Source organism: Dromiciops gliroides, chromosome 5 (genome assembly GCF_019393635.1).
Source record: "Dromiciops gliroides isolate mDroGli1 chromosome 5, mDroGli1.pri, whole genome shotgun sequence".
NCBI classification, from domain to species: domain Eukaryota; kingdom Metazoa; phylum Chordata; class Mammalia; order Microbiotheria; family Microbiotheriidae; genus Dromiciops; species Dromiciops gliroides.
Window position 1 is genome coordinate 174,932,061 of NC_057865.1, and position 19,524 is coordinate 174,951,584.

At 34.8% G+C, this 19,524-nt stretch overlaps 1 protein-coding gene across 4 annotated transcripts in view; it reads left to right on the forward strand.

The window, feature by feature from the left end:
* INTS13 (integrator complex subunit 13) overlaps window positions 1-17,670 on the forward strand; it is a 30,491-nt gene extending 12,821 nt beyond the window's left edge. For 2 of the 4 annotated variants that reach the window (XM_043965663.1, XM_043965665.1), the window contains 10 exons: window positions 705-789; window positions 6,490-6,579; window positions 6,823-6,912; window positions 8,436-8,614; window positions 9,275-9,445; window positions 10,188-10,342; window positions 10,587-10,814; window positions 12,694-12,833; window positions 14,927-15,093; window positions 17,315-17,670. In XM_043965663.1, coding sequence (XP_043821598.1) covers window positions 705-789; window positions 6,490-6,579; window positions 6,823-6,912; window positions 8,436-8,614; window positions 9,275-9,445; window positions 10,188-10,342; window positions 10,587-10,814; window positions 12,694-12,833; window positions 14,927-15,093; window positions 17,315-17,374 — 1,365 coding nt within the window. In that variant the 3' untranslated portion in view covers window positions 17,375-17,670. The remainder of the gene's footprint in view (window positions 1-704; window positions 790-6,489; window positions 6,580-6,822; window positions 6,913-8,435; window positions 8,615-9,274; window positions 9,446-10,187; window positions 10,343-10,586; window positions 10,815-12,693; window positions 12,834-14,926; window positions 15,094-17,314) is intronic. The other 2 variants (XM_043965666.1, XM_043965667.1) reach the window with 1 other exon arrangement.
* Window positions 17,671-19,524: the final 1,854 nt, after the last annotated feature.

The following is a 19,524-nucleotide window of genomic DNA, read 5'->3' on the forward strand; positions in this document are numbered from 1 at the left end:
TCATCTGTACCTACATGGCCTCTTATTTTAAAAAAGAGGTATTTATACCTAGTCTCCTTAGTTCAGAGGGTTGTTATGAGTATCAAATTAGGTAATATTTTTATAAGTATTTTGTAAACTGTAAAAATATAAGGTGTGGTATGATGATGGCAAACCTAACTTATTTCTTTTGTATACAACCTTTTAACATTAAACAGGGTCCAAGAAGCAATACTAGTTAGAGTGATTGGAAGCAGAAGTAATACTCTTAGCCAGTGGTGTCAAACTCAAATAGGAAAGGGGGCCATTAAACCCCATCTAAGCATCTCTGCAGGTGCATATTGACTTAGAAAACCAGATAATAACATTAATATTTTATTGTCCTTTTAGTTATTTTATTAGTCATTTCCCAATTACATTTTAATCTATTTCTGCTGCACTTGGGAGTGTTGTAGGCCGGATGTGGCCTTGACACCTTTGCTTCAGTACTTCCAGAGGCAGGAGCTTCTGATATGACAACCATAAGATTATTTTTCCTAATAATCTTGAGAATTATTTTTCTTGATTAACTTCCATATTGGGGGGGAAAATTCTTGCATCTTTAAATAAGTCATTGAGCAAACTGCTGTAAAGTTAGAACTTACCCCTTTCTAATGTATTTGACCAAAAGCCAAAATTATTGTTATAATGTGAAGAAACTGATTTTTAAATGTCTCCAATTAAAGGAAGAACAACATGCAAATACATCTGCCAATTATGATGTAGAATTACTTCATCATAAAGAAGCCCATGTAGATTTCTTAAAAAGTGGTAAGTAAATCATAATGATTTTTTTGATAGACTGTAATAATGAAACATTTAAAATTATAGTTTTTGTTAAAATCAGTTGTGCATTTCTTTATCCTGGGTACTAATCTATAAAATTATGTTTTAAAATCTGGGTGTGATTTCCCCATTATAATTTGATTTCCAGATCCAACTAACAAATATCTTGTATGAGCTTTGGGTAACTTAGGGTATTTCACATCAGAATAGTAAAGCATAGTTTGGTTCTAATTAATAATAGATAATATTCACAGTACTTAAAAGTTTGCAAAGTTATTATATTCATTACCTCATTTGAACCTCAAAGTAGCCCTTTGAGGCAAGTACCATATTATCATTATCACCTTTTCCTTTTGAGGCAAGTGCTATATTATTATCATTGTCACCTTTCCCTTTTTTTTTTCCCCAAACACCAGTGAGATAACGGGCTTAGAATTGCAGAGTTGTTCAGTTAGGTCAATAATAGTGACAATTTGAATAGTTTAATGAATTCTTAAATATTTAAATGTCCAGAACTGAAATGCATTTTTGAATTTCCCTTTGAATATTGGTCTAAGTAAATGCTGTTACTCAAATTCCTTAATTTTAGAGGTGAGACAACATAACTAATGTGAAACTATGTTTAACGTGTTTGTACATATATAACCTATATCAGATTGCTTGCTGTCTTGGAGGAGAGAGAAAAATTTGGAACTTCAAATCTTATAAAAATAAATGTTGAAAACTCTCTTTACATGTAACTGGAAAAAAACTAAAAAATACTATTAAGTGGGAAAAAACTTTAGAGGTGAGAGAATTGTGATAAGAAATTAATTTGGAGTACAAAAAAATCCAATTAAAATTTTGAGTAATTGCTGTTTTTTATCCACTCAATTCCTGATGTAAATTGCAGGAATTCTCTTAGAAAAACACTTGCCTTATGTGGGCACTAAGAAGGCTGATGGCTGGTGTTAGAATAGCTACTCAGACTTCTTAGACTCCAGTTTCTTTGTATTCCACCAGGACGTGCTTTGAAGCAGAGTGACGCTAGTTTCTTTGTAGCACATGCATAGATGGGAATAGTCTGCTAGGAACCACTTCTGTTTGCAGCAGATGCATCCCAAGGCCCTTCTCTCTCCAATAGTGTTGACAGGAAAGTACTGGCACTATGTAAATGCTATCTATTGTCATCACTTTTATTATCATTATTTCTTAATACACAGTAATATTCACTCTAAGTTTTTTAGCCATTCCCCAGTTGATGGAAACATAGTTTCTAATTCTGTGCTATCTCAAAAAGTGTTAGCAATATTTTGATGTCAATTGGTCCTTCCTTTCTTTGATTGCGTTAGAGATTGGGGCATGGAACCAGCTCTTGGTTTCTTTATGTCAATTCACTCTATAATTTGGATATCAGATCTTTATCAGTGATATTTTAGACAAATATTTTTCCTACTTTGTAGTTACTATTCTAATTTTGTCTTCATTGGTTTTGTCTATGCTAATATAATTTGAGATCTGGGAATGCTATGTACCCTTCTTTTGTCTTCTTCTTATTTCCCTTTAGAATCTAGGTCTTTTGACCCTCAGAAGTTATTTTTGTCTAGCTATGTAAAGTAATTCCTAAAGTAGTCTTGTATAACATGAAGTCTAAAAATTTAGACAGTATTGTCTTTTTAAAATTGTATCCGTACAACCCAACTATGAGTGGTGTATAACCATTTAGTTTCAAATTTATATTTCTAAAGTGTTTTGAAGTTTCATTTATATAGCTTGTAACTATCTTTGTAGGTTAATTCCTTTGTATGTTACATATTTTGAAAGGAATTTCTCATCAGATCTTTTCTTCTTGGGTTTTGTAAATACTGTATAAAAGTGTTGATGATTTTTATGGATTTATTTTTTAATCCACTTTGCTGGAGCTATTGATTATCTCAGTTTCTTCATTAGTTATCTGGAATTTTCTAAGTATACCATCATGTCACCTGCAGATAGAGATAATTTTGTGCCTTTTTATTTTTTTCTCTTATTTCATTATAATTTGATCTAACTAGCATTTCTACAGCCCTATCAAGTAGTGGAGAGGGGTGTCAAAAATGGTCTTTTTGTTGAGTTTAGGGTTCAGATCTGTTAGAAGCAATGGTATTTCAAGCAGTGGTAGAGAGTATGCTTTCTTGTCACGAAATCCCTCATACCTTCCAAAAAATTGGACTCTGGCACAAAAACCTAGACACCCCCTCTGTGGGGTCACTTTATGATGTCTCCCAAGTATTCCCTTTCTGCTAAATGTGCCCAGTGCTTGCTTTTCTCTCTCTGGGTTCTCTCCTCCCCACATTATTCTAGTTTTAATTTCTCTTGACCACAGAGGCAGGATGAGAAATTATATTTATCCTCTGTACTCTTGTGTCCTCAACAAACATTACCTGAGCATCCCCTTTCCATTCCCTTCTCTCCTTTTCATGGGGTAAATCTGCCAGGGTGGCATATTATTCATGTAAGTGTAGCACATCTGTGATACATCCCATCCTGATGTAGGTTTTGGATGTGACTGTGCAGTTCAAAGGGCTTAGAAAGCCCCTTCTCAATTTCTGAACTAGACCCTTGGCATCTCATGTATGCCTATGTATTGGATAATATGGTGGACCTGTAGGTTGTCAAAAACCCCAGGGGGTTAACTGTAGACGCTTTAACATTTTACCTTGCTAAATTGCCATTCCAGGCACAGGGAGTGAGTGTGATTGATATCTCTAGTACATATTTTCAGATAAGTATTGGTCTTCATGAAATGAAGTCTTTCTGGGAGGAGGAAGCAATTAGGAAAAACAAAAAAAACCCAAACCTGTGATTGGTTGAGCCTAAGTGTGCAAGTCTCATTTTGGTTATTAATCACCTCAGTAAGGCTGAGGTGAGATTGGGTGAAGTCACAGAGGAGGTTTTACAAGAGTTTTCTCTTTTCAGGACCTCTATACTTTGGTTTCTTAGAGCATTTGCTTTTTGGTTTTAGCTTTAAAGGAGACATTAATTTTTCTTTTCTTCTTCTTTTTTTTTTTCCGGGGCAATGAGGGTTAAGTCACTTGCCCAGGATCATACAGCTAATAAGTATCAAGTGTCTGAGGCTGGATTTGAACTCATGTCCTCCTGAATCCAGGGCCAGTGCCTTATCTACTGTACCAACCTAGCTGCCCCTGACATTAATTTTTAAAGTGAAGCTAACTAAAGAGCCCAGTGCATCAAATGTGATGCTGGTTGAGTTTACTGACTGCAAATGATTTTTGTAGACTGTGATTGTGTACTGTGGCACTTCAATGTATTGTCAAACTTCTTAATCTGCCTTCACAGCTAGCAGTTCTTTACCCTAAATGGTGTTATTGTTTTCTGTTCTATACAGTTTCCATTAGTAGTGGGTACAAGGATATAACAGGCTGGTTTGTAGTTCTTTCTGTTATGATGGAAAGGTATAGTGGAAAGAATACTAGACTTGGAGTTAGGAGGGACTCGGGTACCACCCATTCAACAAGTATTTGTTAAAAACTTCCTGTGTGTCAGTGTGCTAGGTGCTAGGGATTCAAAGACAGAAATAAAATAAAATAGTCTCTGCCCCCGAGGAAATAAGTAATAGCTAATAATAATATCTGACATTTATATAGTGTCTCTTATGTGCCAGGCACTGTGCTAAGTACTTTACACTTATCTTATTTGATCCTCACAGCAACCCTGCAAGGTGGGTGTGCTATTTATTATCCCCATTTCACAGTTGAAGAACTTTCCTTTATTTTATAGAGCTAGAAAAAATAATAACAAAATTCATCTGGAAAAACAAAAGGTCAAGAATATCTAGGGAACTAATGAAAAAAATGCACAGGAAGGTGGACTAGCTGTACCAAATCTGAAGCTTTACTATAAAGCAGTAGTCATCAAAACTATCTGGTACTGGCTAAGATATAGAGTGGAGGATCAATGGAATAGGCTTGGCACAGGAGACACAGTAGTACATGACTTTAGTAATCTGCTGTTTGATAAACCCAAAGACTCCAGCTTCTGGGATAGGAACTCAATATTCGACAAAACTGCTGGGAAAACTGGAGGATAGTATGGCAGAAACTAGGCATAGACTAAAATCTTACACGTTATACTAAAATAAGGTCAAAATGGGTACATGATTTAGACATAAAAGATGATACCATAGGTAAATTAGGAGAGGAAGGAATAGTTTGCCTTTCAGATCTTTGGAAAGGAGAACAGTTTATGACCAAACAGAGAGAGAATATTATGAAATGCAAAATAGATAATTTTGATTACATTAAATTAAAAAGGTTTTGTACAAAGAGAAGCAATGCATCCAAAATTAGAAGGGTGGCAGAAAGCTGGGTAGCTATTTTATAGCCAGTACTTTCAATAAAGGCCTCATTTCTAAAATATATCAGGAACTAAATAAAATTTATAAGAATCCAAGTCATTCCCCAATTGAGAAATGGTCAAAGGATATGAACAGCCAGTTTTCTGAGGAAGAAATCAAAGCTATCTATTGCCATATGAAAAAATGTTCTAAATCACTATTGATTAGAGAAATGCAAATTAAAACAACTCTGAGGTACCACCTGACACACCAATCAGATTGGCTAATATGACAAAAAAGGAAAATAATAAATGTTGGAGATTTCATTGTTGGTGGAGCAATTTGAAATTATGCCCAAAGGGCTATAAAGCTGTGCATGCCCTTTGACCCAGCAATACCACCATTAGGTCTTTTTCCCAAAGAGATCATAAAAAGGGGAAAAGGACCCGCATGTACAAAAATATTTATAGCTGCTCTTTTTGTGGTAGCAAGGAATTGGAAATTGAGGGGTTGCGCATCAATTGGGAAATGACTGAACAAGTTGTGGTATATGAATGCAATGGAATACTATTGTGCTATAAGAAATGATGTGCAGGTGGATTTCAGAGAAACCTGGAAGGACTTACATAAGCTGATGCTGAGTAAGATGAGCAGAACTAGGAGAACATTGTACACAGTAACAGCAACACTGTGTGATGATCAACTGTGATAGACTTGATTCTTCTCAGCAATACAATGGTAAAAGAAAGTTCCAAAGGACTCATGATGGAAAATGCTCTCCAAATCCAGAAAGAAAAAAAAAAAGAACTGTGAAATCTAGATGCAGATTGAACCATACTATTTCTATTATTTTTGCTGTTTTTCTTTTTTGAGGTTTTTCCTTTTTGCTCTGATTCTTCTTTCATAGCATTACTAATGCAGAAATATGTTTAATGTGATTGTACATATATAACCTATATCAGATTACTTTCTGTCTTGGGGAGTGGGGAGGGAGGGAGAAAAATTTGAAACTAGAAATCTTATAAAAACAAATGTTGAAAACTAAAAAAAAATAAATTTAAATAAAGTTGAACAATTTGAGACAAAAACAAAACAAAACAACAAAAGTCCTTTCCTGATTCCCCAGTTATTAGCATTCCTCACCCCCTGCTATGACTTGGTATCTCTTTTTGTATCTCTTGTGTGTGAACTTGGTATAGTATACCCTTTGTAGTGAAGGGCACTTGATTTTAATATTTTCTCTAGTATGGTACATTGAAGATAGGTCCTTAGTAAATGTTTGTTGAATTGAATTAAATCTGGGATCTTATATAGAAAACTGAAATGTTATGCTGTACTCTCTCAGCTCCATTTTTCTTGCTATATTAAAGGTGATCTCCACTTGGGTGGCAGTAGTAGAGAAGGCTCATTTAAAGAAACAGTAACACTTAAATGGTGTACACCAAGGACGAATAATGTTGGTAAGTACTTCAAAATAACTAAGCAAAATAAAGTATCTTTAAATACTTTATTTTTTATTTATTTTTAGAATTTTAAGTAACTTAGGAAATTGAAAAAAATGATAAATAGGTTTCCCCCCCCCCCCCCAGTTCTTTTGATTTCATCTTTAGTCATCATTGTAGATAAAGATCATGGGCGAGGTAACTTTACCCTCCTATAATGTGAGTGATGCTTATTCATATTAGTGCTTACTTGTGTTTCAGAATTACATTATTGCACAGGAGCATATAGAATCTCACCTGTAGATGTGAACAGTAGACCATCCTCCTGCCTTACTAATTTTCTTCTGAATGGTAACTTTTTCCTTTGTTTCAATTGGTATGATTACATATGTAATTTTATGTGAGAATACTTTGAAATAGATGTGCTGACCACAGTTAATTGCTAACAGATTTTATAAAGGAATTCTAAAATCTGATCTGGGTCTGGAAAAGTGTTCCCCTCTATATCCTTTTTTTTTTCTCTGGACAATGAGGGTTAAGTGATTTTCTCCAGGTCACACAGCTAGTAAATGTCAAGTGTCTGAGGTCAGATTTGAATTCAGGTCCTCCTGAATCCTGGGGTAGTGCTTCATCTACTGTGCCACCTAGCTGCCCCTCCCCATATCCTTTTAACTTTTTTTCACACTAATTTCTTTTAAGTTAAACATTAAAGAACTCATTGCAGAAATTTTGCAGATTCAGAAAATGGTTTATTTCTGATCTTGCTCAGGAGTATGTTTCATTAATGAACATTATGACAAAAATATTATCCAATTTTTTAACTGCCCCATAGATTTCAAATTTGTACTTTGAAGGGGAAAATAACTTAGAATAACTTCTTTGATTCAAAAGTTGCTGGGGTTTTTTTTCCTAAACTACAAAATTGTTATGAACTTAGTCCTTTATATAGCAGATAGCTTTTTTTTTTCTGTCCTGACCTGTGATTTGATCAGGGTAGGGAATTCCTGACCTACAAACTCATTCTTCCAATGCACTTTTGTAATTTTTAGTCTTTTGAGTAGCCTGGCGACACAGAGATGTTGTCACCTGCCAGTAATCTCACAGTTGGTAGGTATTAGAGGAAGAACATGAACTTAAATCTTCATCACTCCAGTGTTATACTTCTGTCCACTGTCACCCTGCCTCTCTTAAAGAATTTAATTTTTTAGCATTATATCAAATCATTTTTATAAGTAACTTCGAGTGACAATGTACCCTTGTAGTAAATTTAATTCTTCTTGTATGTTATACACTTGGAGGATAGAATGACTACGCAAAATTAAGATTTTAATAAAGGTATTGGAGTGAAATATTCAACATTTCTAGGATGACAGCTGCTCAGAGCTACTGTTCTACTGCAGACATCTCCAAAATGATTTCCTTGTAGAAATGATTATGGTACTTTGAACAGGATGGAAACATAAACTTCATTCATAAAAGCCATTAACAGCTGCAAGAAGTCAAAACTTTTAAGTACTTTTAAGTAACATTGAAACATCAATCAAAAGTGGGAATTCCCTTTTTACTGATGGTCTTCTAGAGGCTGGACAGAAGTGCTCTCACTTTTTTTTCTTTTCTCTTTTGGTGTCTAAATAAGTTATGACACCAATAAGTACAATAAAATATTTTACCAGACACTAAACTGATAGCTTCCTTTATGTAAATCTGAAAAATTGAAGTAACCCAGTTACCTGAAGCTAGGATACAAACCTAAAAGGGAAGAGACCTGCTAGATAAAATCTGTGGTTGGGTGAATGAAATGAATTGTCCAGAAATATGTTTAAAGAGGGAAAAAGTATCAATTTGAATTAATTTGTTGATCTTGCTCTTAACAGGTCGCTCTGTTCTACTGGAACAGCCACGAAAATCAGGTTCCAAAGTCATTAGTCATATGCTTAGTAGCCATGGAGGAGAGATTTTTTTGCACGTCTTAAGCAGTTCTCGATCCATTCTAGAAGATCCTCCTTCAATTAGTGAAGGGTGTGGTGGGAGAGTTACAGATTACCGGATTACAGTAAGGCTCTAATGTCTATGAGTACTACTTCCATGTTTTGAATTTACCAGGCTGTTAAAGGGACTTTTCTGAGTAAGGCGGTTTGATTTTGTTTGTTTGATTCTGTTTCTGCTTAGTTAATTTGGGGAAGTAAAGTTTTTCCAGCAATATTGACTTAAATATTGAATGGTAATTGTGTATTTATCATATAATTGCTTTAATTTTAGTGGGAGACAAAAAATCTGTCAGCAGTCTTCACCTAGCATTTTATATTACTCCATTTTCTGTCCTTTAAAAAGAATTAAACTTCTCAAAAGTTTTAGCCTTCAGAATCTGTAAATGCAGCTGTGTGTTTTCCATGTTTTAAAGATTTTCTTAATCCAAACATAGCAGTATAGCTCTAATTTTGGCTGAGATCTCTCAGTTTAGTTATGTATGTGTGTATGTATATGTACACATAAACATATAGATGTGTATGTGCATACACACATATTGTTCAAGATATCTATCTAGATTTATCAGAAATGTTCTGCACACATACCATACAAAATAAACGAGATAATGTCGTGTTTCTTCATTGCATGTCATAGAACATAAACTTTGAGAGGTTATTACATTTAATCCATACTGTGTAAATTAGAAAATATAGTTTCTAATTTTATCTTGTTTGGTTATCATTAGGATTTTGGTGAATTTATGAGGGAAAACAGATTAACTCCTTTTCTAGACCCCAGATATAAAATCGATGGAAGTGTTGAGGTCCCTTTGGAACGAGCAAAAGATCAGTTAGAAAAACATACTCGTTATTGGCCTATGATTATTTCACAAACCACCATCTTCAACATGCAAGCAGTAAGTAATTTTAGATTGTCACACAGTTTCAATTTCTTTTTTGGCTACACAATTATGCCAAGTATAATAAATATTTAACTTACTATGTAACAGTTATATAACTTACTCTGATCAATATAAGGGATGTCAGCTATGGGATATATACATTAGAAGGCAAGCCTGGTATAGTAGAAAGAATACCAGAATGGGAATCAGGAAGTTTGGGTTCTGGTCCTGGCCTATGAAGAATTGATTATGTGGCTTTAGGCAAATCAGTGGAACTGGGTTTCAGCTTCCTTGTATACAAAATAAAAGGATTAGATTAGATCAGCTGTTTTGTTATTCCCCCCTTTCAGGGAATCCATCAGGTCAAAACTATTTTCATAATAATGCTGATGTTCTCATTTCTAGTATAGTCAATATTGATATATACAACCTGCATAAATAAAACCTCCTTGGTGTGTCCTTAATATAGTTTGAGAACCACTTAGATAATTGATAGCAAATCTGAGGGTATAACTCAAGACTTCTGGTTCTCCAGTTCATTCTTTTTGTTCAAGAACTTCATCTCAAAGATGTTTTAGTGCAGAGAGCCTTTCTCTCCATGAATAAGCAATAACTTTTAAATGAGCTGTTTGTAGTTTTGCTTGAAGGTTGGGTTTCAGCTCTTGAAATGTTTAAAATCAGATGAAATATTTGATTTTAGGTACTTTGGTTGTTCAAGACATTTGAGTTTTTTGTGTTTTTTTTTAATTATTAATAGGTAGTTCCATTAGCCAGCGTTATTGTCAAAGAATCCTTAACAGATGAAGATGTGTTAAACTGTCAGAAAACAATATACAACTTAGTTGATATGGAGAGAAAAAATGATCCTCTGCCCATTTCCACAGTTGGTACAAGAGGAAAAGGCCCCAAAAGGTAGTTTTTTTAATCCTTTTCAAATAATTTAAATGTAAGAGGTTAATATTTATACTGTAGTAATTTTTTTGGTTATCAAGTAATATAATTGGATGCACAATTAATGTTACATAGGAGAAAAAGAATACCATATTTATCATCTCCTTTTATTTCCTCAGTGTTGGTTTCCTTTATTTTTGGGTGTTTTAGCTCTGGTGTGTTTTGTTTTATAAGGAAAAGACTGTTTCATTTTTCTTGACTACAGAGATGAACAGTATCGTATTATGTGGAATGAATTGGAAACCCTTGTTAGAGCTCATATTAACAACTCTGAGAAACATCAGCGAGTCTTGGAATGTCTGATGGCCTGTCGGAGCAAACCCCCAGAAGAAGAAGAACGAAAGAAACGAGGAAGGAAGAGAGAAGATAAAGAAGACAAAGAGAAAGCAGCAAAAGATTATGAGCAAGAGAAGTCCTGGCAAGATTCTGAGAGGTGACTGTTGTTAATAAAGAACCATATAGAATATTGGCATGAGACACATTCTACTTATCACACATTTGATATTCAAGCATTTATTTACCAGTAGTTTATTTCATTCGTTTGTTTTTATTTAGTTTTATCATTGTGTATTATAGTATTCATTCAACCTTGCTGGAAGGGACCTTAGGGGCAACTAATCCAAGTCCCTTATTTTACAAATGAGTAAACAAGAGGTGCCAAGAATTTAAATGACTTTGACCAAGTCACAGGCAGTAAGTAGGATTGTAGTGTTGGTAATTAGTTGATTTATTGAAACCCATATCCTCTAATTCCAAATGCAGAATTTTCTTCACATACCACAGTAACTTGCTCAGTGTCATGCATGTCCTTTCCCTAATAATAGATAGATTGGTTTGCCAAATAGGTTTATTGTCACTTTAAATTGGGGGAAAAGTAAGGATGAGTGTTCAGAATGTGTATTTTTCAACAGTTGAAGTAATGCAAAATAGGATCATTTTTACTATTGCATAGTCCCCTTAAGAGTATAGTCAGTTCTTGTACTGTTTAGTGAAATAAAGATGAAATTTTGCTAAATTGAGCAAAAAGTAATTCATAATTATAAATATACTAACTGCTCAGCTGGCTATTTGTTTTTACATGCATCATTTTCCTACCCCATCAGAAATGAGGCTCTGAGCCATGTGGAAGTAATGATAGTGTAGTAAAGAGCTTTTAATTTAGGTGTGTGTGTGTGTGTTTTTTAATTTAAAGGACTCCCTTCTTTCTACTCAAGGGAACTGAGATCAATAGCATGTAAAAATAGGTCTACCTTGTGAACAAAAAAAATTTCTTCTTTTCATATCCTTTGTTATCCTAGAAATTCTTGCTTGTGTGTCCCAGAAGTGCTTTTCCCTCCTAACTCCTTGAAGTCTTGGTTGGTAACTTTTGAAATCTAAGAAACTATCTGTCATAGAGGGGAAAGTCTGAATAATAGTTTTGCCTTTTTTCCTAAATTGGTAGAAGTAATTTTTTTTATCAACAATTTAAAAGTTATTCCCAAGATTGAGTTAATTTCTGTCTGTAAATTTACCTTTTTAGATTTTCCTTAAGTTTTCAAGCCTTTTAAAGCTAAATCAATTTTTGATTTAGTGCTATTTTGTTTTTATTTTTCAATTATGAACTTAAAAACAAAATAAAACAAACATTTCAATATGTAAATAACAAAAGAGGATTGTATATGAAATCCTGAATTATTAGTTTTTTTAAAGCTTATATATTAAATTTCACAAAGTACTAATAAAACTGACCTATTTTGTTTCCCCTTCTGAACTCCTTTTTGTTTATTTGTTTTGCTACTATTCTTTTCCTTTTTTCCTACATCACTATTACTACTTAGTAACTTCTCTTCCCCGACCTCTAAGCCCTCTGTTATCACAAATAACTGTAGTCAAACCAAACACATCTACACTTTGACCAGGTCTCCTGTACCTCTGGGCTATCACCTCTTTGCCAAGTGGTAGGAAGCATGCTTTCTCATCTGTCACTGTGGTGATCCCAGTTCTGAAGCCTTTCAAAATTTTTTCCTTTATGTTGTCCTGCTATGTGTAAATTCTTAAGTAGTATTTTGAAAGTTTGACAACAACATTTAATCCTACTCATTTCATTTTTTTTTTTTGCCTGAGTTGAGATTGAGGGTTTTTGCTTCCTATTGATAACTTTATGCATTTTCTAGGTGTGTGTATATGGTTGGAGGTACAAGCATTTGTGATAGGGGATGTCTTTTTGTTCTAAAATTATCCTATGTAGAGAAATGTTGGTTTCCAAAGATTGGCTGATAGAAGAATCGGGTTTAAAAATTTGCCTTAAAATTCACTGTTTGAATTTCCCAAAGATTAAAAGGAATTTTAGAACGTGGAAAAGAAGAACTAGCTGAAGCAGAGGTTATTAAAGATTCTCCTGATTCTCCAGAACCTCCAAACAAGAAGCCTCTTGTTGAAATGGATGAAACTCCCCCTGTGGAAAAGTCCAAAGGTGAGAGGAGCTAGGTCATCTGTTGTGAGAGGCTCTTAGAATCCAGTCATCTCAAACAGAATCATCTAAATGCATATTTGTTGGCTGAAGCAACAAAAGCCTCTCTGCTGTACCTTTGAATTTAAAGTCTCTATTCACTGCCTGGAAAAATGTTGGAACAAGAATTATAGTGATAGTCCCATTAATTTCCTCTGAGAAGAAAATACTGTAATGAAGTCCAATTTAAAGTAAAACCAAAACCAAACCTTTACAAATTATTCAAGGTTGATCTGTATGCATTCAACCATATATGACAAAAATACCTTGTACTCATTCTCTTTTTGTTGAAGGTGAACAGAACTGACTGGCTACAGAATCAAGTCATTTTTCTGTTGGTTTTCTTTGTTCCCATTTCTCTCATTCTATATTTTTCTCCTTCCCAATTGTCAGGCACTCTGATTACTTCAATCATTCCCCTTACTTGTTGACCACTTCATAACTCCACTTAAAAAAAAAACACAACCCAAAACATTTGCATTGATTGTTTTAGTGTGAATGAGTTTTAAGCAATTTATCCTTTACTCATTGCATTTTAAAATCTTTACTTGCATTTTTAAACCTTTTAATTCTAATCATGGAATAAGCTGTCTGTCCCCATTAAAGGAATTATAGGCATCACCAAGCAGGTGAGAAGGTAAGTTTTTGAGAAATGCCTCTACCTTGAAAGTAACTTGTATTTTGTTTTTCTCATTTTTTTGTTTGTTTGTTTTTGGTGGAGCTGGTTGTAAAAGAGGGGCAGAAAAGTGAATTAAGGATTTGTTCAGTTCCTAACCTATGATGCAGTCATTCTCCGTGATCAAAAGAATTACCATTTCCATAGCACTTCAAAATCTGCAAAATATTTTCACTTACATCAGTCTCATTGGAGCCTCATCACACCACTATTAGTTCTCCTTTATTTCCTGCCCCCCACCCCTTTTAAAAAAGGAAATAGAGGCTCTGTGGGGCTGAGTTGCCAACTGGCATAAAACTAGTAAGTGTCAGAAGAGAATTCAGCCTATGATCTTCCCAACTTCCCAGTTTGTCTGGTTTTCTACTGATTCAGGATGCCCCGTCCCAGAGCCCAGCTTGGAATTTAGGAGCAGAAGCAAGGAGGTCAACTGACCACATTGTCATTGCCAGGGCGTCTTGTTTTTTCTTTTATCTGTTTTTGGGAATTAGGGAAGCCTGTGTTGCTTGTTCTTGGCTTCTGAAACCTTGAGTCTGCTCTGCCTTAAAACAGCCCATAGTCATGCACTCTGAACACCTCTGATACTGATTAGTTGTGTAATTTTGAGCTAGGCATTTAACCTTCCTGGCCACAGCTTTCTCTTCAGTATAATGAGACTTGTACCTGAGAGCCCCAGAAGTCCCTTCCAGTTCTACATCTACTGTCCAGTGAGCCTTTCTCCACCTTTTTTTCTTGTTTCTTCCTTGACTCCCCCTTCTCATCATCCACACTCTAAAATTTCCAGACTCATACTTTGTTTTTATAGATAAAGAAATTGTGTTTGAGAGGTCAAGTGAAGCTAGGTAGCTCAAAAATTCAAACAAGTCTGATTCCAAAGTCATTGGTCATACTGGACACTCTCTGAACTTATATACTTGATATAATTGCATTATTCAGTTGCTCTATTTTTCTCTTCACTCAAATCGTGAAGATATTTATTTGTAGAGACAAACACTTTTATATTATCAAACTTCAACCCGACATAGACAGTGTTGAATTAAGAAGCTGCTTGGAAATAGTGGAAGTACTTTTTCCCAGCCATTTTTATTAAAGTTGATGTCTTAGAAGAGATAAATTATTTTGAATGAGGGGTATATAACTTGGTGGGTAGGAAATAGATAGCTTATGTATTTCTTTTCCTTTTTTTTTCTTTTCAGAAAAAAACATTTAATTTCATCAGTTTTCACAAAGCATTCTTTACTAAATGGCTATAATGTTAATTTAATCTTTTCTTTGAATTCTATGAAGTAGGATAATATTGCCAGAAATTTGACAAGTCTAAAATTTAGTTGATTATTGGAATAATTTCCATACCTTTTTTCTTCTCTCTTTTCAAACATATTAGGGCCAATGTCCTTGCTGTCTTTGTGGAGTAATAGGATTAATACTGCCAACTCCAGGAAACACCAAGAATTTGTTGGTCGTTTGAATTCTGTCAACAATAGAGCTGAATTATATCAACATCTTAAAGAGGAAAATGGGTTTGTATTACTGAATATAGTGCATCACAAAGTAAGCATTGTCATAAAAGCTTCTTTTCCCTTCAAAAATCCAACTCAGCAAACATTTGAAATGCCAGAGCAGGCCATATATTTATCCTTGAGATAATAGGGAAATTTCTTAATAGAATTGTAAAAATGTCAGACCTGTTCTTTAGAAATAACAAGGCATTATTAATTTATATGTAGGTTGGATTAGAAAGTGGGAGGCTTGATATAAGGAGATCAATTAGGAACCTTTTTCAGTAATAATACTGGCAAGAGGTAAAGAGCATAGGGTGTTTGTTGTGTTAGTGGAGAGAACCACACAGGTGTGATGGTTTTGGAGGCAAAATTGACAAGAGTTGGGAGAGGATTAATGAGTGAGAATAGAGTCAAAGGTTACTCCTAGGTTAGGGAGATGAGGAACTGAAAGTAGGATAGCACCCTTGCCAGAAACAAGAAAATTAGGAAGAAGGGAAGCTGTAGGGGAAAGGTGATGAGCTTTGTTTTGATTATTCAGAATTTGAGATGCCATTGGGATATGAAGTGGAAATGTCTAGCAGGCAGTTGGAGATGAAGAGGAGCTCAGGATAGAGAGGAGAGCTGGATAGGTAGATTTGGAAGTAACTTTTTTGAAAAATAACATTTTTATTTAAAGTTTTGAGTTCCAAATTCTATTCCTCCCTTCCCCCTCCCTAAGGTGGTAAGCAGTTGGATATAGGTTTTACATATGCAGTTATGTAAAACATTACCACATTTAGTTTTGAATAAAAGAAAAAATGAAAGAAAGTGAAAAATAGCCTGCTTCAGTCTATGTTCAATCAATATCAGTTCTTTCTTTGGAGGTGGATAGTATGCTTCATCATTAGTCCTTTGGGGTTGTCTTAGATCATTGTATTGATGAGAATAGATAAGGCAGGGGCGGCTGGGTGGCGCAGTGGATAAAGCACCAGCCCTGGATTCAGGAGTTCCTGAGTTCAAATCTGGCCTCAGACACTTGACACTTACTAGCTGTGTGACCTTGGGCAAGTCACTTAACCCCCATTGCCCTGCAAAAAAAAAAAAAGAGAGAGAATAGCTAAGGCATCATAGTTCTTCATCAAACAATACTGCTGTCTCTGTGCAGTGTTCTCCTGGTTCTGTTCACTTCACTATATATCAGTTCATACAAGTCTTAATTTGGAAGTAACTAGCAGAGAAATAATAGTTGAATCTATGGGAGTTAATGGGTTCAAGAGAGATGTTGTTGAAAGCAGGGGAGAGAAACCAGTTCAGAGCCATTAGCTATTAGGGGGGGTGGGAGAAGGTTAGACATGAATGTTGATATGCAAAGGAAACTAAGGAGGACAGGTGGGATAAGAACCCAGGGAGAGCAGTGTCAGGAATCCCAGGGAGGAGAAATTATGAGAAGTGTGAAATACTGCTAAGAGGTCAATAATGATTAATAAATTTAGTCTTTGGTTAATATGTTAAGATTATTAAAACCAGCAAATGTAGAAGATTTTGTATATGTTGTCATTAGAGAATGACTTTTTAAAATGCTCAAAACTCATTGTGGAATTATTGAAGAGGTTCAGTAACATGCCATACAACATAAAGAAATTAAGTGAAGTATTATTGTTTTTAACTCAGTAGCTTTTACTGGGAGAATTGGGTTTTAATCCAAATAAGATTCAGACTTTTTTTGTTTCTCAGCTATTTTCTGAGGGTAAATTTCTCTTCAAGCTTTCCTTATTTGGCTTCCACTACCTTTCCAATCTCATTTCTCCTCTTCCTGCACTCTGTTCTAATCAGACCAGCCTGCTCAGATGTTCTCTGCACAGCACTCAGGTGCCACCACCTCCTGTTCCTGGCCTTTCTAGATTCTCCTCCTCACTCATTATGGCCTTCTTGTTCTTGAGATTTCTTTGTATTTACTTATCTTGTACTTATCTATGTATGTGTTGTGTTCTTTTAATAGAATATTTCTTCCTTGAAGATAAAACATTGTATCCTTAGTATCTTTCACTAGCAGACATTTAGTAAATGTGTTGTTTTTTTAAAATTTCAGTTGGAAGTTTACTGATAAGAAAGAAAGGAAAAATCCTTGAATTAAGTAGTAGGATTTTGCTTTGGTCATTTCAATATATTGAAATTTGACTTCAGTCATTTCAATTTTGTAGATCTTTTGAAAGATTAAGAATAGCAGAGTAAGACAGTCTGTTAGATGTTTCCTTCTACCAACATCCTTGTTCCTCTTCTCTTTTTCTCAGGATAGAGACAACAGAAAATGGAAAAGCAAGCCGGCAATGAGCAGTGACTTGGAGAATTAAACCTTAGTTAAGGCATAAACTGTTTTATGCTAGATTTGATACTAGTACTTTTTCAGCAAGATTGTATAGGTACATTGCCTGGACTGGTTTTTACAATTTTATAAATTTCATCTAATTTGATCTTTTTTGTACAAAATGTAAAATTGGCACATAAGTGAAGGATTCACAGATGGGATTTGTCCTACAAATCACAAATGCATTTTAAAGTAAAGAGCATTCCTTCTGGAAATGTTAAAGATGGTCTTGTACTTTTCTTTGCCAAATAAAATTGTTAAAATATCTTTAAAATAAAATATTGGAGAATTTTTAAAATTTAAAATGTTGCTATGCTTCTTTAGCAAAAGCTGGTTTTAGAATTTTTTAAGAAATGTTTTGAAATATTCTAAGATGATGAGTCAATATATAACCATGATTTTAATTAGACTTGTTAAGCAACAGACTACTATGCACACACTAATTACTATTCAAGGTACTGTGTAGTCTATTATCAGTTTTATTTCTTTTGCCAACATGACAGTGTTTGTCTTACGTTTCATGTTTTCAGGAAAATTATTTTAAAACAAAGCTTTTAGGGCACTTAGGTGGCACAATGGATAGAGTACTGGCCCTGGAGTCAGGAGGACCTGAGTTCAAATCCAGCCTCAGACACTTGACACTTACTGGCTGTGTGACCCTGGGCAAGTCACTTAACCCCAATTGCCTCAATAAAAAAATTTTTTTTAATTAAAAAAAAATTAAAACAAAGCTTTTCTCATTTGCTCTTATTTTTCAAATTGTTCTAGAAAAAAAGTTGACTTTTTTTTTTTTTGGTGAGGCAGTTGGGGTTAAGTGACTTGCCCAGGGTCAGACTGCTAGTAAGTATCAAGTGTCTGAGGCCAGATTTGAACTCAGGTCCTCCTGACTCCACGGCTGGTGTTCTATCCACTACGCCACCTAGCTGCCCCCAATGTTGGCTAATTTTTTGAAGTCATTATTAAGAATGCCACTGTATCTCCTGTCATTGATAAGAAGATTTTTTTTTTTCAAGGCTGTGATATAAGAGTTTTAGGCTGAAATCTGAAGAGATTTCATGAATTTACATTCTTGTCTGTACAGTTAGCAAGTTCCCCACTGCTCTAAATTTTCTTGGGTTCTTGTTTTCTTAAAGATAATTCATCTGGAAGATCAATATTGACATTAATTTTAGGGCTGCCAATGAAAGGAAGCAGTTCTCTTAAGTCTAGATTTTCATATCTTTAAAGAGAAAGGAAAACATTCTTCACTTGAACGTCAGGTTTCATTTTTACCCATGCTATGAAACTTGTCTGGTCTCCACATTTTTTTTTCTCTGCCTTTTAATACAAAGGTAATCCATGCACAGAACCATAGGCTTTAGTGTTTCCATGAAAATATGGTCATGGTGGATAACTTTCTAACTTTAAAAATAGCCAGGTTTCATTTTCTATCACCCTTCCAGGTAGCTTCTGAGTTTATGTGCTTCAGCTTATATAAGTGCCCTAACCAGAAGTCCCTGTCCAAGGTTCTTAATTGAGGCTTTTTTTATGTTTTTGTAATTATGATGAAGTATAAAATGTTCATTTATCTCAATGTTATCACATGCGAGTTGAACCGACATATATGTACATCAGAAATACAATTACAGTGTACTTCAGAAATAGCTAGAGCATGTGAATATAAGCCTTCCAATCTCCAAAACAGCCAACATGCCAGCAGCAGAAACTAGTGTCAGAACACTCATTAACAGAATAAGTATGGATTTAAAAAACCTTTACATCTGCCTTCAGGAATGATGCTTCATATTACAGAGATAGTTCTAATAAGCTTGTAAATGACTTGAACCCTTGAAAATAGCATTGCATTTGTATTTGTTCTGATGGTTACTGTTAGCTCCCAGTTCAGCAATGCAAATCACCTTCATTTCTCCTCAAGGCACCACTGAATTGTTAGTGATATTTCTAGCATATTTGGAGTTAAAGTAATAACGACAATTAGGAGAAAAAAAAGGTTTGGGGGTTTTGGGGGGGGGCAAGGCAATGAGTGTTAAGTGACTTGCCCAGGGTCACATAGCTAGTAAGTGTCAAGTGTCTGATGCTGGATTTGAACTCAGGTCCTACTGAATCCAGGACCAGTGCTTTATCCACTGCACCACC